This window comes from Scyliorhinus torazame, chromosome 12 (assembly GCF_047496885.1).
Source record: "Scyliorhinus torazame isolate Kashiwa2021f chromosome 12, sScyTor2.1, whole genome shotgun sequence".
NCBI lineage: Eukaryota > Metazoa > Chordata > Chondrichthyes > Carcharhiniformes > Scyliorhinidae > Scyliorhinus > Scyliorhinus torazame.
Genome location: NC_092718.1, coordinates 16,093,846 through 16,110,302, shown reverse-complemented (window position 1 = coordinate 16,110,302; position 16,457 = coordinate 16,093,846). Strand labels below are relative to the sequence as shown.

At 38.1% G+C, this 16,457-nt stretch overlaps 1 protein-coding gene across 18 annotated transcripts in view; it reads right to left on the bottom strand.

Annotated features, from left to right (window-relative positions):
- The window catches only part of map2k5 (mitogen-activated protein kinase kinase 5), a 426,928-nt gene that overhangs the window by 58,273 nt on the left and 352,198 nt on the right, over positions 1-16,457 (bottom strand). For 12 of the 18 annotated variants that reach the window (XR_011933854.1, XM_072470457.1, XM_072470459.1 and 9 more), the window contains 2 exons: positions 15,377-15,406; positions 4,328-4,360 (listed from right to left, as the gene is read on the bottom strand). Coding sequence is in view for 17 of the 18 variants with exons in the window: in XM_072470457.1 (XP_072326558.1) it covers positions 4,328-4,360; positions 15,377-15,406 (63 nt within the window). In the remaining variant the exon portion in view is untranslated. The remainder of the gene's footprint in view (positions 1-4,327; positions 4,361-15,376; positions 15,407-16,457) is intronic. The other 6 variants (XM_072470462.1, XM_072470467.1, XM_072470454.1 and 3 more) reach the window with 2 other exon arrangements.

Here is a 16,457-nt window from a genome sequence, read left to right as displayed (position 1 = left end):
ACCGTCCAAGCCAATTTCACAAGAAATGAATATTTACTTTAGAATGAATATTATGGATAGAATAAGCATTGCAAGAAGGACCTATATACTTCATTTGAATATATTTTAAATAATTTTTATACAAACGTACATAAACCAGTTGATGCAAAAATTTCAGCAAATTGTTGGTAGGGAAAAATATGTTTCCAAAGGTGCTCCCCTCCACTGTTTGGACTTTTACAGCCATTAGGGAGAGATTTTAGTCCATTTGGCAGTGCTGGACTCTAATTTGTGTCTCGAGGATGAAAGGACAGTGTTCAAAATCACTTTGTCCTCAGGCTTCAATAACTTATGAATAACAAGATTACTTTGTTGTCAAACAGCACACAAGTCAAAAATCTACCAACATACAGTGCTGTGACCCTCCTGTAGGAAAGCAGCTCACCGTTGCTCCCCATTCTGTGCTGGGACATCTCACCTCAGCTCACCTACTCTGTGCTGGGAAAGTGTAGGCTTTTACAGCCATCAGGCAAAGATGTTGTTAAATTTTGCAGTGCTAGATTCTAATTTGTGTCTCGAGCATGAAAGGACAATGTTCAAAATCACTGTACCCTCAGATCCCAATGATTTATTAATAACAAGGTTACTTTGTTGGGAAACAGCACACAAGTCAGCACACATACAATGTTGTAACCCTCCTGTAGCCCCAAGATAAGGGGAAGTAGAGGAACATCTTCACCCAAAGGGTTGTGAATCTATGGAATTCCCTGCCTAGTGAAGCAGTTGAGGCTTCTTCATTAAATGTTTTCAAGATAAAGATAGATAGTTTTTTGAAGAATAAAGGGTTATGTTCGGGCGGGAAAGTGGAGCTGAGTCGACAAAAGTCAACCGTGATCTCATGGAATGGCGGAGCAGGCTCGAAGGGCTCCTAGTTCTTATGTCCTGTATCAAAACATTTGCCCTGATTGGTCTATTACCCATCTCTTCCCACTCGACCAACTCAGAACCACAGCATTAATTAAAAAAGCTGACAAATTGCAACTTTAATGTGATATAATTATTTTCCATTACATTATGCAGTAACACAATGCATGAGCTCGTTGTTTCACTTGAATCTGACAATGCAGTATGAGTATAATTGATTCATTCTATCAATTAAATACAACTGTGTAGCCTTGCTTTTTCTTTCTCCTCCCTGCAGAATCCCCAACCACTTTATAAGTGTTGGAGAGATCTGTTAGTCAAAAATATTAGCTACCAGCTTTACTTTAGATAAACTGATAAACTGCTTTTAAGATTGAATTATGTTTTATTCGTCATTAACATTTTAGAAAAGCAGGGACAGCCAGTTCAATGAGGCTCTGCGTCCCATGGCCCAAGCAAAGTGCAACACCTTGTTTCATTTACTTACATTTTATTAATTGTAAACATTTCTAGATGTTTAGATTGATTCAGACCGACATTCTATGTAAAGAGCATTACCGACATGTTGTGGTCCAATGGCTTCATTATATGTAATTCCCCCATGCAGACACTCCAATTGCAGAGCTTGTCAGTTCAGTTTATAAAGATGTTTTTAAAATGGTTTCTATGAAACTTTACCTGCCTCTCCCCACCTTACTCTTTCTCTTCAGTCCCTCAACAAAAACTTGCTTGCAACCAAATTTTAGACGCAAGTTAAAGTGGGACTGAGAACCTTTTCTACCACAATAACCAGTGTCTCTGTATATATCTGATGTGCTGTCCTTTAAAATATACCCCAATTAATTTTGATTATTTGATCGTTGTGTTCAAATCATACATATATATATATATATATATAAAAGATTTGAACAGAACGATCAAATTATACATAAATATATATAGGTCAGTCAAAAAATAAATGAGTATGCAAACAATATTATGAATGTGTACTACTGTCAAGATTAATCAAAAATATTTTCCAATAATAGTTTTATAGGGTGAAGAACCAGAAATGTGTGCCGGAATCATGGGGAGAATATTACCCTTCTCCTCCTATAAAAAAGGTGTAAATTAAGAAAGATGTGCAATTTAAAAAGGACCAAATAGCATCACATTTACACATTCAAATCACACCAATATATATTTGGTAGGCACAGTGGGATTGCTTTAACTTTTGAATTTGTGATTAATTTTAATTATAGATTTCAGGCAACTATTAATGTCCCATTCAAACTGGGGCAAGAATTGTGGAATGGGTGACCCATACAATGAAACCTAGATCAACCATAACCTGTTGGAATGGTCTGCGGCTGTTTAGCTGGCTGCGAATTACAAACTCCTGCTGGTTTCTCACCCGCCGCATGCATATACAAGTTGGGGGTGCTGCAAAGATGCGAAAACACCGTCGCATTTATACTTGAATGGATTTGCAAACTAGACAATGGGAAGTAACAAACTACCACGGCCAGGCCAGTTCACAGCCTGGTAAGATCTTTAATGGTAACTGGAGCCCATGAGGGGATTTAAAGAGTTCTCTGATGGTTCATTGATAATTAACGTATAAAGTATTCAAAAAGATGACATAAGAGAATATCACTATAAATATAAAAACAGATAATTAAAAGGGAAAAGAATGAATCACAAGGGGAAAATGGCTCACTAATTTAAATAAATGTATTGCAAAATTGGTATCGGAATAGAAATGATGAATTAAAAACTTCAAAACAATTAAATAAGGTTTAGGGGAGAATTGATAGAAATGTAACTTAGCTATCATGGCTTGAAAAGTTAACCTAATTGTGGAAGTGCTATAGTAGGTTGAATTGCAATGGGATTGTAATGCATTAATGAGTACTAATTTCCAGTGCAAAGAGAAGTGAGACACAGGTTTGAATCCCCCATACTATGAGGTTGCTGATTTTACTCCTGTTGATGTGGGAGCTGCTGAAAGGAACCTGCATCATCCCTGGGCAGCTTTAAGAGGCCCCCAGACAGCTGGTCTAGAGGAGCACTGCCATAAGCCTCGGACCCAGTTGCCAGCTATATGTTTGCCTCCTCAGCCACAGGAGATGGCTGGGTAAGAAAAAACAAAAAGAGGAGAAAAGTAAGGCAGGGGGAATACATTCAGTGGACAACAAATCATCAAACATGATGAAGATGTTTAATTCCTTGGAAACAATTACATAGAGTACAATTTTACTTTAAAAAAGCATACTATTGAACAATAACATTCTCAAGCAGATAAGAGAGACCACTTCAATTCTGATTAAGAACTAATTAATTTACTGAGGTAACATTTCACTTATTGCATGCATGAATACAAGGCAAGTGGGTGGTTATGCAGTTGCCCAGTTTCTCACAAAGCCCAGTATCTGATAAAGTGATGGCAATTACAAAGTTAACTTTGTTAATATTTTGCAGACTTTTGGGGGAAATTCAAATTAAAAAACAAAAGCAATGAATTTGAGGGTAGACAAACTGACGAGAAAACAAAAACCATCTCGTTTCTCTGGCAAAAAAAAGCCCCATTTCCAGCAGGAAGGCGTGGAACATAATTAGGCATACATTTCTGCTTCATTAATTCATATATTCTTCTGCAGCAAAAGAATTAAAATTAAACGGGATTGTTTCAGGTTGTAATATTCTCAAACACAAAAAAAAACTAGTTGTGTTGAGAAGACAGTTTAATTTTCTCCTGTTGGTACATGCAAAATTGAGTGTCACAGAAATCATATCTCCAACCTCTTAGCAATGATCACACTTTAGAAGTGGACTTGGAAGGAGTTAATGGAGCAGTTATTTTTAAATCAGTGTATCATACATGTGCCAATATTGAATTCAGTTTTTAATTCTCCATGTTGGGGAAAGATTTAAATGTTCATTTTTTAAAACCACTGGGTTTCAAGTTTGAGTTTCTGTATTTGTTTTAATAACTTAAGTCCCACACAGGAAACCCCCCCGGAATGAATGGTTCCATCACCCATCCCACAAAAATAAAATTATTATTGGTCCTAGATTTAAATAGATCGTCTCATAATTTCTCGGTTTATAAAAAATGATTAGCAATCCTGACTATTCTTAAAAATTGTATCCCTTACTTTTAAATCTTTTTTCTCATTTATCTATTTTTCCATTCCATCTTTTAAATAATTTCCCTGATGTTATTCATCCCCTCACCACTTTGTCACAAACCAGGATTGGTGCCTTTATTGAATGAAAGCATTCCAAAATAGCAACAAGCAGATGTGAAGCGGATGCTGCAAACTGCCAAGAGAGCCCAGACTCGACCATCAAAGGAAGAGAGGCAAACAAAGATGTCGGCGAGGAAAGAAACAGGTAGCTTATTGAAAGCACAAGAAAGTCAAAGCTGTATTTGGGAACCTACCACTTCATTCAGAACTTCCCCAGGTCTTAGCACCTGCCAGTTTAAGTGCAAAAATGATCATCAGAATCAAAAAAAGACTATTCTGTGTATGAAATACACAGTATAGTATTCAAATTTCACAAAACTTCATTTTTATAAATATATCCATCTATATATATTTATATTATACATAAACATATGGATTTGTAAGAACAGTGTTTCTTTAAAACCAGACAGAGGAAGCTCATTATTTAAAAAAAACATGCAAAATATCATTTACTACATATACTCAAAGCAGACTACAACCAAAGAAGTACCATTGGATATAATATAATCTTTATTAGTGTCACAAGTAGGCTTACATTAACACTTCAATGAAGTTACTGTGAAAATCCCTTCGTTGCTACACTCCGGCCTGTTCGGGTACACTGAGAAAGAATTCAGAATGTCCAATTCACCTAACAAGCATGTCTTTCGGAACTTGTGGGAGGAAACCGGAGCACCAGGAGGAAACCCACGCAGGCACGGGGAGAACGTACAGACTCCGCACAGACAGTGACCCAAGCCGGGAATCGCCTGGGACCCTGGCGCTATCAAACAACAGTGCGAACCACTGTGCTACCGCGAAGGGCAACTACTTGTTAAGTAGGTGAAGAAACCTATTTTCACCAGGGAGCCAATTAATTCCTCAGGACACATTTCTGATTTCAAGTGAAAAAAAGTTGTTACGTGCTTGAAGATTAGTTTGATTACTTCTTGTGACAAATGGGGTGGAAATAAGGTAAACTCTTGTGAAAACGTAGCACATCTGCCATTAAAAAACTTATGACTGGTTTCTGTCAGCATCCATAAAGTGGAAAAATGAGAGTTGATGTTTCGGATGTAAACATTTCACCAGAAAGTCACTAATTCTGACAAAGGCATTTTGCCCCCCCAAATTATAACCTATTGCTAGTTTTATAGATACTGACCGTGCATTTACAACATTTTGTTTTTATTTCAGATTTCCAGTATTCGCTTTTTAATCATCTTTCTGCCACGTTTTCAATGAATTGTATCCATAAACTGAGCACGTTGCCAGTTTTCCCGTGGCAGTTCACCATTTAATCAATGCCTCTGGTTAAGGCAAAGGGAAAAAAGGATGACTTTCACTGTCAGTTTTTTATCCATTTCAGTTGCCATGGCAATGCTTTTTGACGGAAAGTTGCTGTAGACCTTCTACTGTTCCCTTTTACATGATTATCAAAAGCACAATCAGAGTAGTAAAATGGATTCACCTACCTGAAACGTAACTTACAGAAGAAACCAGCTATAGCTTTCATCTCTCTCTTCCACACTGGAATTATGACTTGCCCTTAAGCTCTTCTTGGAGAGATTTACCAGTGACCCAGGTCAGATCTTCCCATATCAGTTGACAAATTTTTATCTCTAATATTTTTTATCACCTAGTGAAAATTCACTGCTTTTCAGACCATTGTCTGTTTGTTCATCAAAGAAACAGATATTGTAGAGTGCTCTCTCATTATTTGGGTGACAAAGCTTTTCATAGGCTGCATGTGAGGTTTTATATTTTACAGGAATATGATTGGCACTTAAATAGCACAGCACATCTCAAGGTTGCTCAACTCCAAACATTTAACTTGAGCTTAGTGCATTTTGTTGGGGCAATAAAATAACCTTTTTAAAGAAAGAAACAGATTAAAACTGTGCATTCAATATCTCCAGCTTTTTGGTATTAGACTCAAGCACTCAAGTTATAATTCCATCTTTAATTTAACAACTGAAGTTGATTGCCCTAATTTCCTGCTTACTACAGGGGAATCAAAATCACCCATTGAAGTATTTTGATCATGGAGCTGCAAGGAAGAAATATATCATCCAGACTGATCCTGTTCCTGAGTGATGGAGGAAGGAGGAGGTTTAAAATAGGGGATATGAATTCTCAGGCAAAAAATGTGTATGAATTGTTATATTTAAACGGGTCCACGGTTTCATCCTCTGTTGAAGAAACTGATAGGATCGAATAATTTGTTTTTGCAAAAATGATGTGACCTCTCCAAAATCAACCGCAAGTTCCCCTCCAAGTCAACTACCATCCTGACTTGGAAGTATATCAACCTTCCTTTATAATTGCTGGATCAAAATCCTGTTACTCCCTACCTAACTGTAGTGCGGGGTGTACCTTCATTACACAAGAGAGCAGTTCACCAGCATGTTCTAAGTGCAATTAGAGATGGGCAATAAACGCTGGCCTTGCCAGCCGCGGCCAAATCCCTTGAACGAATAAGAAAAGATAAACTCTTTGCATTAATTGCCTCACTTGGAGGACGTTGTTATTTCCTTCTGTGACTTGCATTTCCCGAAACTGACCTGAAATTTTGGCCAGGGAGTAAAGGATGAACAGAGGCTGAGGGATATCTCCACAAGGAGAATAGGTATACAGCCACTTTGTAGCGATTTCAGGTCAGTTCCGAGAAATGCAAGTCACAGAAGGAAATAACAACATCCTCCAAGTGAGGCAATTAATGCAAAGAGTTTATCTTTTCTTTCTTATTCGTTCAAGAAATTCGGCCATAGCTGGCAAGGCCAGCGTTTATTGCTCTGCCCAACTGGCGAAAAGAGAGACATGTTGCCGAAGTTTTTCATCTGGCACTCTTCGGGACAAATACAAGACAACCAAATTTCAAACAATCACAACAATTTATACTACAGGAAAAAAGGGTGCTGATTGATTGTGAAGTCAACTCTGATAGGCCGAGGTACTGCCATTGAGAAAATAAAGGGGAAAGATAGGCTTGCCAAGCTCCCGGGGAACAAAAAGGGTGTAAGGCTTAAACATATTCCTTTTGTTTGTAATGAATGGATGTCTCTTCTAGCAATTGCAAATAAAATGCATTATTAGCTGAATCATCTTAAATTGGTTGCTAGTTGCACTGTGTTTAGCCCACAGTTCATATCATGACAGGTGCACATCAGAGTCAAGCATTTTTGAGAGGTAGGGGAACGAAAGGAAGTGAAGGAGAATAGAAAAGGCAGTGCAGAAGGAGTCATGGTACGCTCCACAAGCAAAAGAGAAATTTAAAAAAGCACAAATCACATCTGAAAGCTCCAAAGACTTAGAGAGATGTTAACGCATGCATGTAGTAGTCTATGTACCCGTCCTCTGTATTGAGGAATGCCTGTGGTGTGTGACTTTTGGGAGAGAGTGATGGGATGCAAGGTAAGAACAAGTACAAAAAATAATCCTTAAAAATAACTTGTAGTGACAACTAATATGAATTGATTTTATCAAGTGGAACACAGTGGATTATTCGCTGCTACAGCAGTAGGCAGATCCAACTTGGTTTGCTCATAGTGCACAAGCTAATGACTATTTAAACTATCTAAAGAAGTCTTGGAGGATCTGCCAGTATTTCTGTAGAATTGCTCTCAAGTGTCCTTTAATCATGTCCAAGTAAGTGCACCCAGACACTCTGATTAGTTAACTATATACTCGCATGGACTGAAGACATCAATATGCAGCAAAGCTCTCCTGGGTGTGAAAAAATACTTTATACAAAATAACTTAATGGAAAAATAAAGCCTTTTAAAAGCAAATCTTAATGGAATGATTTTAAAATCAAATTCATATAATCTGAAAGGATATGGTTTACTGATATTTTCTTAGATTTAAAGCTGATATAACACAGACCATATAAAATATATATATATATATATATATATATATATATAAAAAGTAGACACGTGGTTGAAGCTTTCTGTCTTGCGCTCATCAGGACAAAATCCGAGGAATACCAAATTTCAAAAGGAAAAACATTTTATACTGCATGAGAAAAGGCTGCTGATTAGTTGGCAAATGGACTCCGATTGGTCAAGATGTCGCCATGGAGAATACACCAGGCAGCAGTTATTTAAATTCAATCCAGGTAAGTCAACTCGGGTTGGTTGAGGTGCTGCAATGCGGAATGCCCCAGGGAAACATTGTCCGAAAAGCTTTTATTTGAAAACGGTGCATGTCTGGACATGTTCTTTTTGCTTACAGAGTAGAGAGCCCTGCGTGCGAACATATGTAGAACAAAGAACAAAGAAAAGTACAGCACAGGAACAGGCCTTTCAGCCCTCCAAGCCTGTGCCGACCATGCTGCCCGTATAAACTAAAATCTTCTACACTTCCTGGGTCCGTATCCCTCTATTCCCATCCTAGTCATGTATTTGTCAAGATGCCCCATAAATGTCACTATCGTCCCCGTCTCCACCACTTCCTCCGGCAGCGAGTTCCAGGCACCCACTACCTTCTGTAAAAAAACTTGCCTCGTACATCTCCTCTAAACCTTGCCCCTCGCACCTTAAACCTATGCCCCCTAGTAATTGACCCCTCTACCTTGGGAAAAAGCAAGCCTCTGACTATCCACTCTGTCTATGCCCCTCATAATTCTGTAGACCTCTATCAGGTCGCCCCTCAACCTCTGTCGTTCCAGTGAGAACAAATCGAGTTTATTCAGCCCCTCCTCATAGCTAATGCCCTCCATACCAGGCAACACCCTGGTAAATCTCTTCTGCACCCTCTCCAAAGCCTCCACATCCTTCTGGTAGTGTGGTGACCAGAATTAACCACTATGCTCCAAGTGTGGCCTAACTAAGGTTCTATACAACTGCAACATGACTTGCTAATTCTTATACTCAATGCTCCGGCCAATGAAGGCAAGCATGCCGTATGCCTTCTTGACTACCTTCTCCACCTGTGTTGCCCCTTTCAGTGACCTGTGGACCTGTACACCTAGATCTCTCTGACTATCAATACTCTTGAGGGTTCTACCATTCACTGTATATTCCCTACCTGCATCGACCTTCCAAAATGCATTACCTTACATTTGTCCGGATTAAACTCCATCTGCCGTCTCGCCGCCCAAGTCTCCAAACGATCTAAATCCTGCTGTATCCTCTGACAGTCCTCATCGCTATCCGCAATTCCACCAACCTTTGTGTCGTCTGCAAACTTACTAATCAGACCAGTTACATTTTCCTCCAAATTATTTATATATACTACGAACAGCAAAGGTCCCAGCACTGATCCCTGCGGAAAACCACTAGTCACAGCCCTCCAATCAGAAAAGCACCCTTCCATTGCTACTCTCTGCTTCTATGACCTAGCCAGTTCTGTATCCATCTTGCCAGCTCACCTCTGATCCCGTGTGACTTCACCTTTTGTACCAGTCTGCCATGAGGGACCTTGTCAAAGGCCTTACTGAAGTCCATATAGACAACATCCACTGCCCCATCTTTGTGACCTCTTAGAAAAATCCTATCAAGTTTGTGAGACATGACCTCCCCTTCACAAAACCATGCTGCCTCTCGCTAATGTAGTTTCAGCAAACTAAGTGAGCCCCACTGCGAGCTCGATTGAGATTCTTGAATTGGTTGCTCGTGTAATTCTTAGGACACTTGTGATTATTATGCAAATGTTGTCCAATCGCGGAATCACATCTAATGTTGTTCTATGTTCTGCGTTTTACAAGCACGGGCTAGTTGAATACAGTCCATACACTGACTATTTTGAACAGCCAAAGAGACGTGTTGTTTAATACATTTTGCCAGTAATTTGCACGTATGGCCTACGTACCTGGCATCACACCAGCAATTAAATTCATACACTATATTACTCATTTGTGTGGTAAGCAGAATGTCCTTTTGGCTTGACGGCAGCATCCTGACCAGGGTAATATGAGGTAGACTGGGCAGTTTTCAGAACCAAAAGTTACAGCCGTTGGCCCATTCAGGATCTTAGAAATAAATGTTGTCTGATGCAACCTTCATGAAAGACCTTGAGCAGCCAGAGTCCATTACCTACCAATCAGTACCATTTTTTCATGCAGTATAACATGTCATTCCCTTTGAAATTTGGTACTCCTGCAATTCTGTCCTGATAAGTACAAGATAGCATGTCTCTCTTTACAGCAACACCCAAGTTCTGTACTACCAATATATGTAAACATATAAAAGGAAAACCACAGGTTAACCTTTATGGATTTTAAAATTCTGATATTAAAGGAACAGTTGAGGAGATGGTGCAAATTAAACAAATCTGGCAATTTTTCCTAATTCCTCCTCCTTCATCTGCAAATTGATAAACGTGCTGCCACAAAATTGGCATAACTTGTATTAAGGTGCAAAACTACAATTTTTCTTCATAGATCATCAAAACAGTACATTAACAGGTCTTCATCTATTTATAAACACTACATATTAACAGATACGCCTTTAAAATTACCCCTGTTGCTCTCTGTTTATAGATAGTCTGTGGCTAGTATCCCTCTGAACCTTTCACTTTTTTCACCCAAGCTGCCAACATGCCCATACTACCCTCTTCCTGCTCTGCGTAACCGTACTGTTACATCAGCACCTCAAAACAATGGAACTCCTAGGGCATTAATTAATTCATTAAAAATAATAAGGAACTCCCAAGAGTACACGCAAACGCCCTCAGTGACCACTTTCTAATGTGTATGTTGGAAGAATGTTTATATAGAGTCCATTCCAGATGAGCTACCATTCCTTCCATGTACCATTTAAAATAAAATTGTATATACGGGGCTTTAATCCTTGCTCAGAGAAAAAAAAACTAGCACAGACTTGGTGGGTTAAATAACTTGTTACGTGCAGCAATATTCTATGATTTGGAGTTTAGGAGCAACAATGAAAGGCATCAAAAATAATAGCATCAATTACAGGGAAACAAGGAAAGTTGCAAAGGAAAGAAAAATTTGAATTGCGGTGAACGAGAAATTATTTATCAGAGAATATAATTTTTCTTGCATTCTGTCCCAAAGTGTATGAATTGGAGAGGGGCAATGATTTCCTCTGTAGGTTGTGTGTAAGAAAATTATAAACAATTTTTTTAGGAACCAGTTTAAGATACTGTTACTGATCACAGAACAAATTCCTACCTCCCAGAAAAGATTTTTAAATGCTTGAGAACTCTGCAAAACTATGTATTAATTGAATACTTCCCTTGGATGGGGGGGGGGGGGGGGATGAGCTTGTGCACTAAAAGCTTTTCAATACTTCTTGTAGCTCATTGCTACAAGAGCACAAGTTGTGCTATTATTAACTCCTATTTTCCATTTTAGCAAAGTTTTGGAGCCATGAAAACAATTAGAAACTAAGCTGGTGGAATGCACTGGGTGGTGACCCTCTCCAAAAGCAACTGCCCCCTGCCCTCTCTAGAGCCCAGATATTTATTTTTGGAGATAAGAGGGAGAACTAAATATTGCAAAATTTACACCAGCCTATCCTGCGCTTACTTTGGGTTTAATTAGCATTCATAGCTGAAAACAGATTGGGAAAATTGAGCCCTCTGTGATTTGCATAATACTGTAGTCAGCTTTGAGGTAGAATATACTGACCCAAACTGCTTGCACAATAGAAAGTACCAAAATATTTAATTGAAATAGAGTAAAACAATTAATAGAGCCAATTGTAACGTCATCTTATATTATAGAAATTCCATCAGTGCTTATTCATTCTAAAGTTGAACATTCTCTACAAATTAAAACCATTTGTGTCAGGTACATTCATTATTCAAACAAAATGCACCCTTGAGAAACTAACAAAATACTTTTGCTTCAATTCAAGAAATGAAATGTTTAAAGATAGTAAAATTGTCTTTACTTGGTTGACTGAACAGGGTCTATGTCTTGGTCACATTCAGGAAAGCTCAAAGTTTTCACACAAGCTCAGTCAATATTGACGACAGGCAATATTGACTGTTCTGTAAATAAAACTCAATTTATTTCCATATTTTTAAATTTATGGCCTCCCAGACAAAGAAAAAGCAACTTTTGTCTCCACTCGTGCCTCACTTTGGCAAGTCCTGCACTGCAATTGTGCTCCAATTCTAAATATTTGAACCCACCCTAAGAACTGATGCATTGTGCTTCAAAAGCTTTTAACAGGGCAGTGATATTTACCTAGAAATCAATAGCAAAACCACATTACAATTAATCACATTAATTTGTGTGCTGGGGTACATGTGTGGGTAGTGTTGAAACTATCAGACTCTTCGAAACCACTAGACTTTAATCCTTAGTTTCTCTGTACTTTTGATCAGAACTGAATTATTTATTTTTAAATTTAAAAGCACATCCCACATTCTTGATATGTGGTGACGTTCAGAAATGTTTTACTCGGACTAGTACACTTTATTTGACTACTTGTAAGCTAGTCTAGAACATCTTAAGAATGTACTGCACCATGAAGGGGACTTTGCACTTCAGTATATATTTCAGCTGAAGGAAAACAGGTCATCAGAATGGTGTTAAAATATTTACTTTTTATATTTCAAAAGTGGCCAATCATAGTATGGTTATGTTACAGCACAGATGGAGGCCATTTGGGCCCTATAACTATGCTGGCTCTCTGCAATGGCAACTTAGCTACTCCCATTCCCCCACCCATTCCCTGCAGCCGTGCAATTTTGTTTCTCTTCAGTTGCTTATCCAATTCCCTTTTGAACCTGCCTCCATCACACTCTTAGCGCATTCCAGATCCAAACTACTCGCTGCACAAAAAAGTTAGTCACTATTGAGTTTTCTTTGCTCATGACCGTAAATTGGTGTCATTTGGATCTCAACCATTCTGCCAATTGGAACAATTTCTCACTACTTTGTCTGAACCCCTCTGGTTTGAACACCTCTCAACCTTTTCTAAGGAGAACAACCCCAGCTTCTCCAATCTCTGTATGTAACTGAAGTCGATCACCCCTGGAATAATACTTGTAAATCTTTTCTGCTCCATCTCTAAAGTCTTCTCATCCTTTCCAAAGTGCAGTGCCCAGAATTAGAAACTATACACCAGCTGAGGCTGAACCAGTGTTTTATAAAGATTCATTATAATCTCCTTAGCCTTCTACTCTATGCTACTATTTATAAAGCCAATGCATTATTGAAATATCACACAATACATATGTAGACAAACTAAAATTGGCAGGAATTGTAATTTTAGATAAACTGATGAACTGTTAAGAATTATTTGTGATACTTTAACATTAACTCAATTACCCCAGCAAATTCTTTTAATATTTGCAACTGAAGCAGTCAGCTTCCCTTGTGAAACAGGACTTTATAGTTCAAATATTCATGGGATTTGTTGACATTATATCACAATAAATTAGTTCAGGACAAAAACTATAATTGAATCTGCAATTATGAGAAACATTCGTCCTGAAATGAATGTTTAAATAAGGATTTATTTAAAATTCTAGAAGGTGTCAATTTACAAAAGAAAAACAATTTTTTAATTTGTAACTGCAGTTTCCAAGTCAAACAAGCATTTAAACCCTTGATGAGTTGTCTGCATCTGAATGAAAATGTTCAGGGCAAGTAGTGTCAATAATATGGATTATATGCAAAAAAAGGAAGAAACCCTGGTACATGCCGCTTCAGGGACTGTCCTGCATTGACTCCAATTAGTACTCGACATCTATTCAGCAAACTTTTACTTTTCATTAAATTAGAGCTACATAAAGACCAAAAACATTTTAAGCAGCAACAGAGGAGACTAACCTCCCAGAGGCTAGTGTCAGTTTTTAGCATAAATTCCTGTTAATGTTTTTCCCCCGATGAGAAAAGGAAAATAGTAGCTATATATTGTATTCAAAACAGAGCAGTTGCTTAAAATAACTTGGGGAATGAAAGCGTGCTATCAATCAAAACAGCATCTGCCGGCGGTTGTATAAACAGAAGATCAAATAAGATGTCTTCAAGGATTTTCAGCGTGAACCGTAAAAAACTTCATTAACTTCTGACAAAGAATGCAAATTAATCACAACATGGGGTGAAATGAAATTAAAGACTCTTCTCTAATCAATGACAAAGCAGGATGAAATATTTCGAGCCTCTTAATGTGAGGGATGTTTACAGCGGGGAAGCCAAAACGCAAGGTTTGAGCACAGTTCCACCTATGGCGGCTATTTAGGCCCCCCCCCCAGAGCTATCTGCTTACAAGGAGTACATACATAGCACTGATACACAAACACACTAATCATCCAAATCTCAGGTGCATCCAATTTGTTATTCACACTCTCAGTGCCAGCAAAAAATGCCTGGTGCAGACAGATGCACCAGGAACCTTAACTGACAGTTTTGGCCTCCGGAAGTGCGATCACTACAGCAAAATCTAGTACAGCCTCCAGGTGAAATGTCTGGAGCTCCATATGGAGCAGGGAAAATTAACAACAAGATGAAAATCACTACTGCAGCAGGGAGTCTGAATTTAAAAAAAATGAAATTTAAAGATGAAGAAAGAGAAGTAATAAATTAATGGGGTGTGAAAACATTCAAAGCTTTACAATACCAGGGGCACTATTTGCACAGAAGTTATTTTTACTTCGGGTCATTTCAATGTAATTTATTAACCCGGCCTGGTTTCACAGCCTAAGAGAAGTCAGTCATTTCCCCCCCCCTCCTTCCTTCTTATGGAAAGGGAAGCAAAATCTCTTACACTTGCACCAGTAAATCATATATGTAATATTCAATCAATCATACACTTGGTTAATATGCTGACTTGCATCAACCTGCTTAGCCGTACAATATGCAACAGTCATTGGAAATCCTTCAAAAACAGATACAAGAGTCATTGTCGTAATTTTCAAAAAAAACTTTGGGGGAGAGCGAACAGAAAAGAAAATATCAGCAAGAGGAGGAAATCTGAGCTGATTATTCAGTAAGCATGCTTGTGACACACACATACAATCTAACCATGCATATATTTGTATGTGTAATACAATTCTTATTTGCATAATAATAACAAGTTAATGGATGCTCAAAGAATGTAGGCCGACAAGACTTTTAAATCAGCCAAACCAGAGACTCTTTAGTCTATACAGACCACAGCTGGAGAGGGGGGGGGAAAGGGGATAAAAAATGGTTTCCAAAGCATTGGACAGATAACATATTTCAATTTAACACTGCAGTTTTATTTGTATGTGGCACAAACTTTCAGGATTGCTCCCTTGTACCTTCATACATAGGGATGAATGTCATGGTGGCAAAAGCCAGTAATGAACAATCTTACCTGAGGATATGGAAACCTCCCAAGAGCAAGCTGCAAAAGGAAATAATATTTGTCTAGTTACGGATCTGCATGTGGGGCATAGTCGCACTGTAAGACAAGACCTCAAATTCTTCTAAAAAAACCTAAATCAAATTAATACTTCAGAATTTTATTTTTAAAATCGCTTCTAAAATGCAAAACCTTTTTAAAAAGGTAATTTAAACACAAGTTTAATATTGGATTTTATCTTAATCATGGATACATTCCTACACTGAGCAATTTTAAAAGAAAAGAGAACACACAGCATACTATGTAATCTTCTAAGAAATAGCCTGCAGATATTTCACTGTACTAAATGTGCTTCAGATTTAATGAAGCTCTAATGTCCTTCTTAATTTTGCCTGTCTGTATCACCAGGGGTTGAACGAGGCTGTATCTCCAGAAGGATGCAGCCCTGATGAAAATTATCAACCACCGTTCCGCTGCTGAGTCCAAATCACAGCTTTTGCAGACACATGAATACATTTTTTCCCCCCAGTCTTACATAGGAACAGTGCAAGTTTGATCTGTTTCAGTGAAACGGTGTAAAGGTAGCTTACTACAATATCATCAAAGCGTCTAATGTTACAGACCATTTCCTGGAATGTGAATAGCTAACTAGAGTGCATTATGGGATAATGCAAGAATCATTTCAAGCAAAATAAAATACTTTGTTGTTGAATACTTTCAAGATCTTTACCGCATAAATAATAAGAAATGTGTGGGGTTTTGTACATTGTGACGAAGGATCCTATGGCAAGGTTAAACAATTCAGTTCACTAATGTGTGCCCTTGGTCATTACCAGCATTCTAGAAACTCAAACCAATACATTAATGGACAATCATGTCAGAAAATGCATATACTATTGTTTGTAATTCTTACATTTACAAAGACAGACTAAAAGCTTGTAAGAGCATCTCTGAAATCACAAATTCTACACTTTTTTCCATTATCCTACTCTTTGCAAGGGCATGTAGAGGGCTGGGTTTTGTGGGAGTAAAGGCCTGGATGTCATACTCGAAAGATGGGCAGAGGCTCAGCTAATTCAAGGAGGTCCAATCG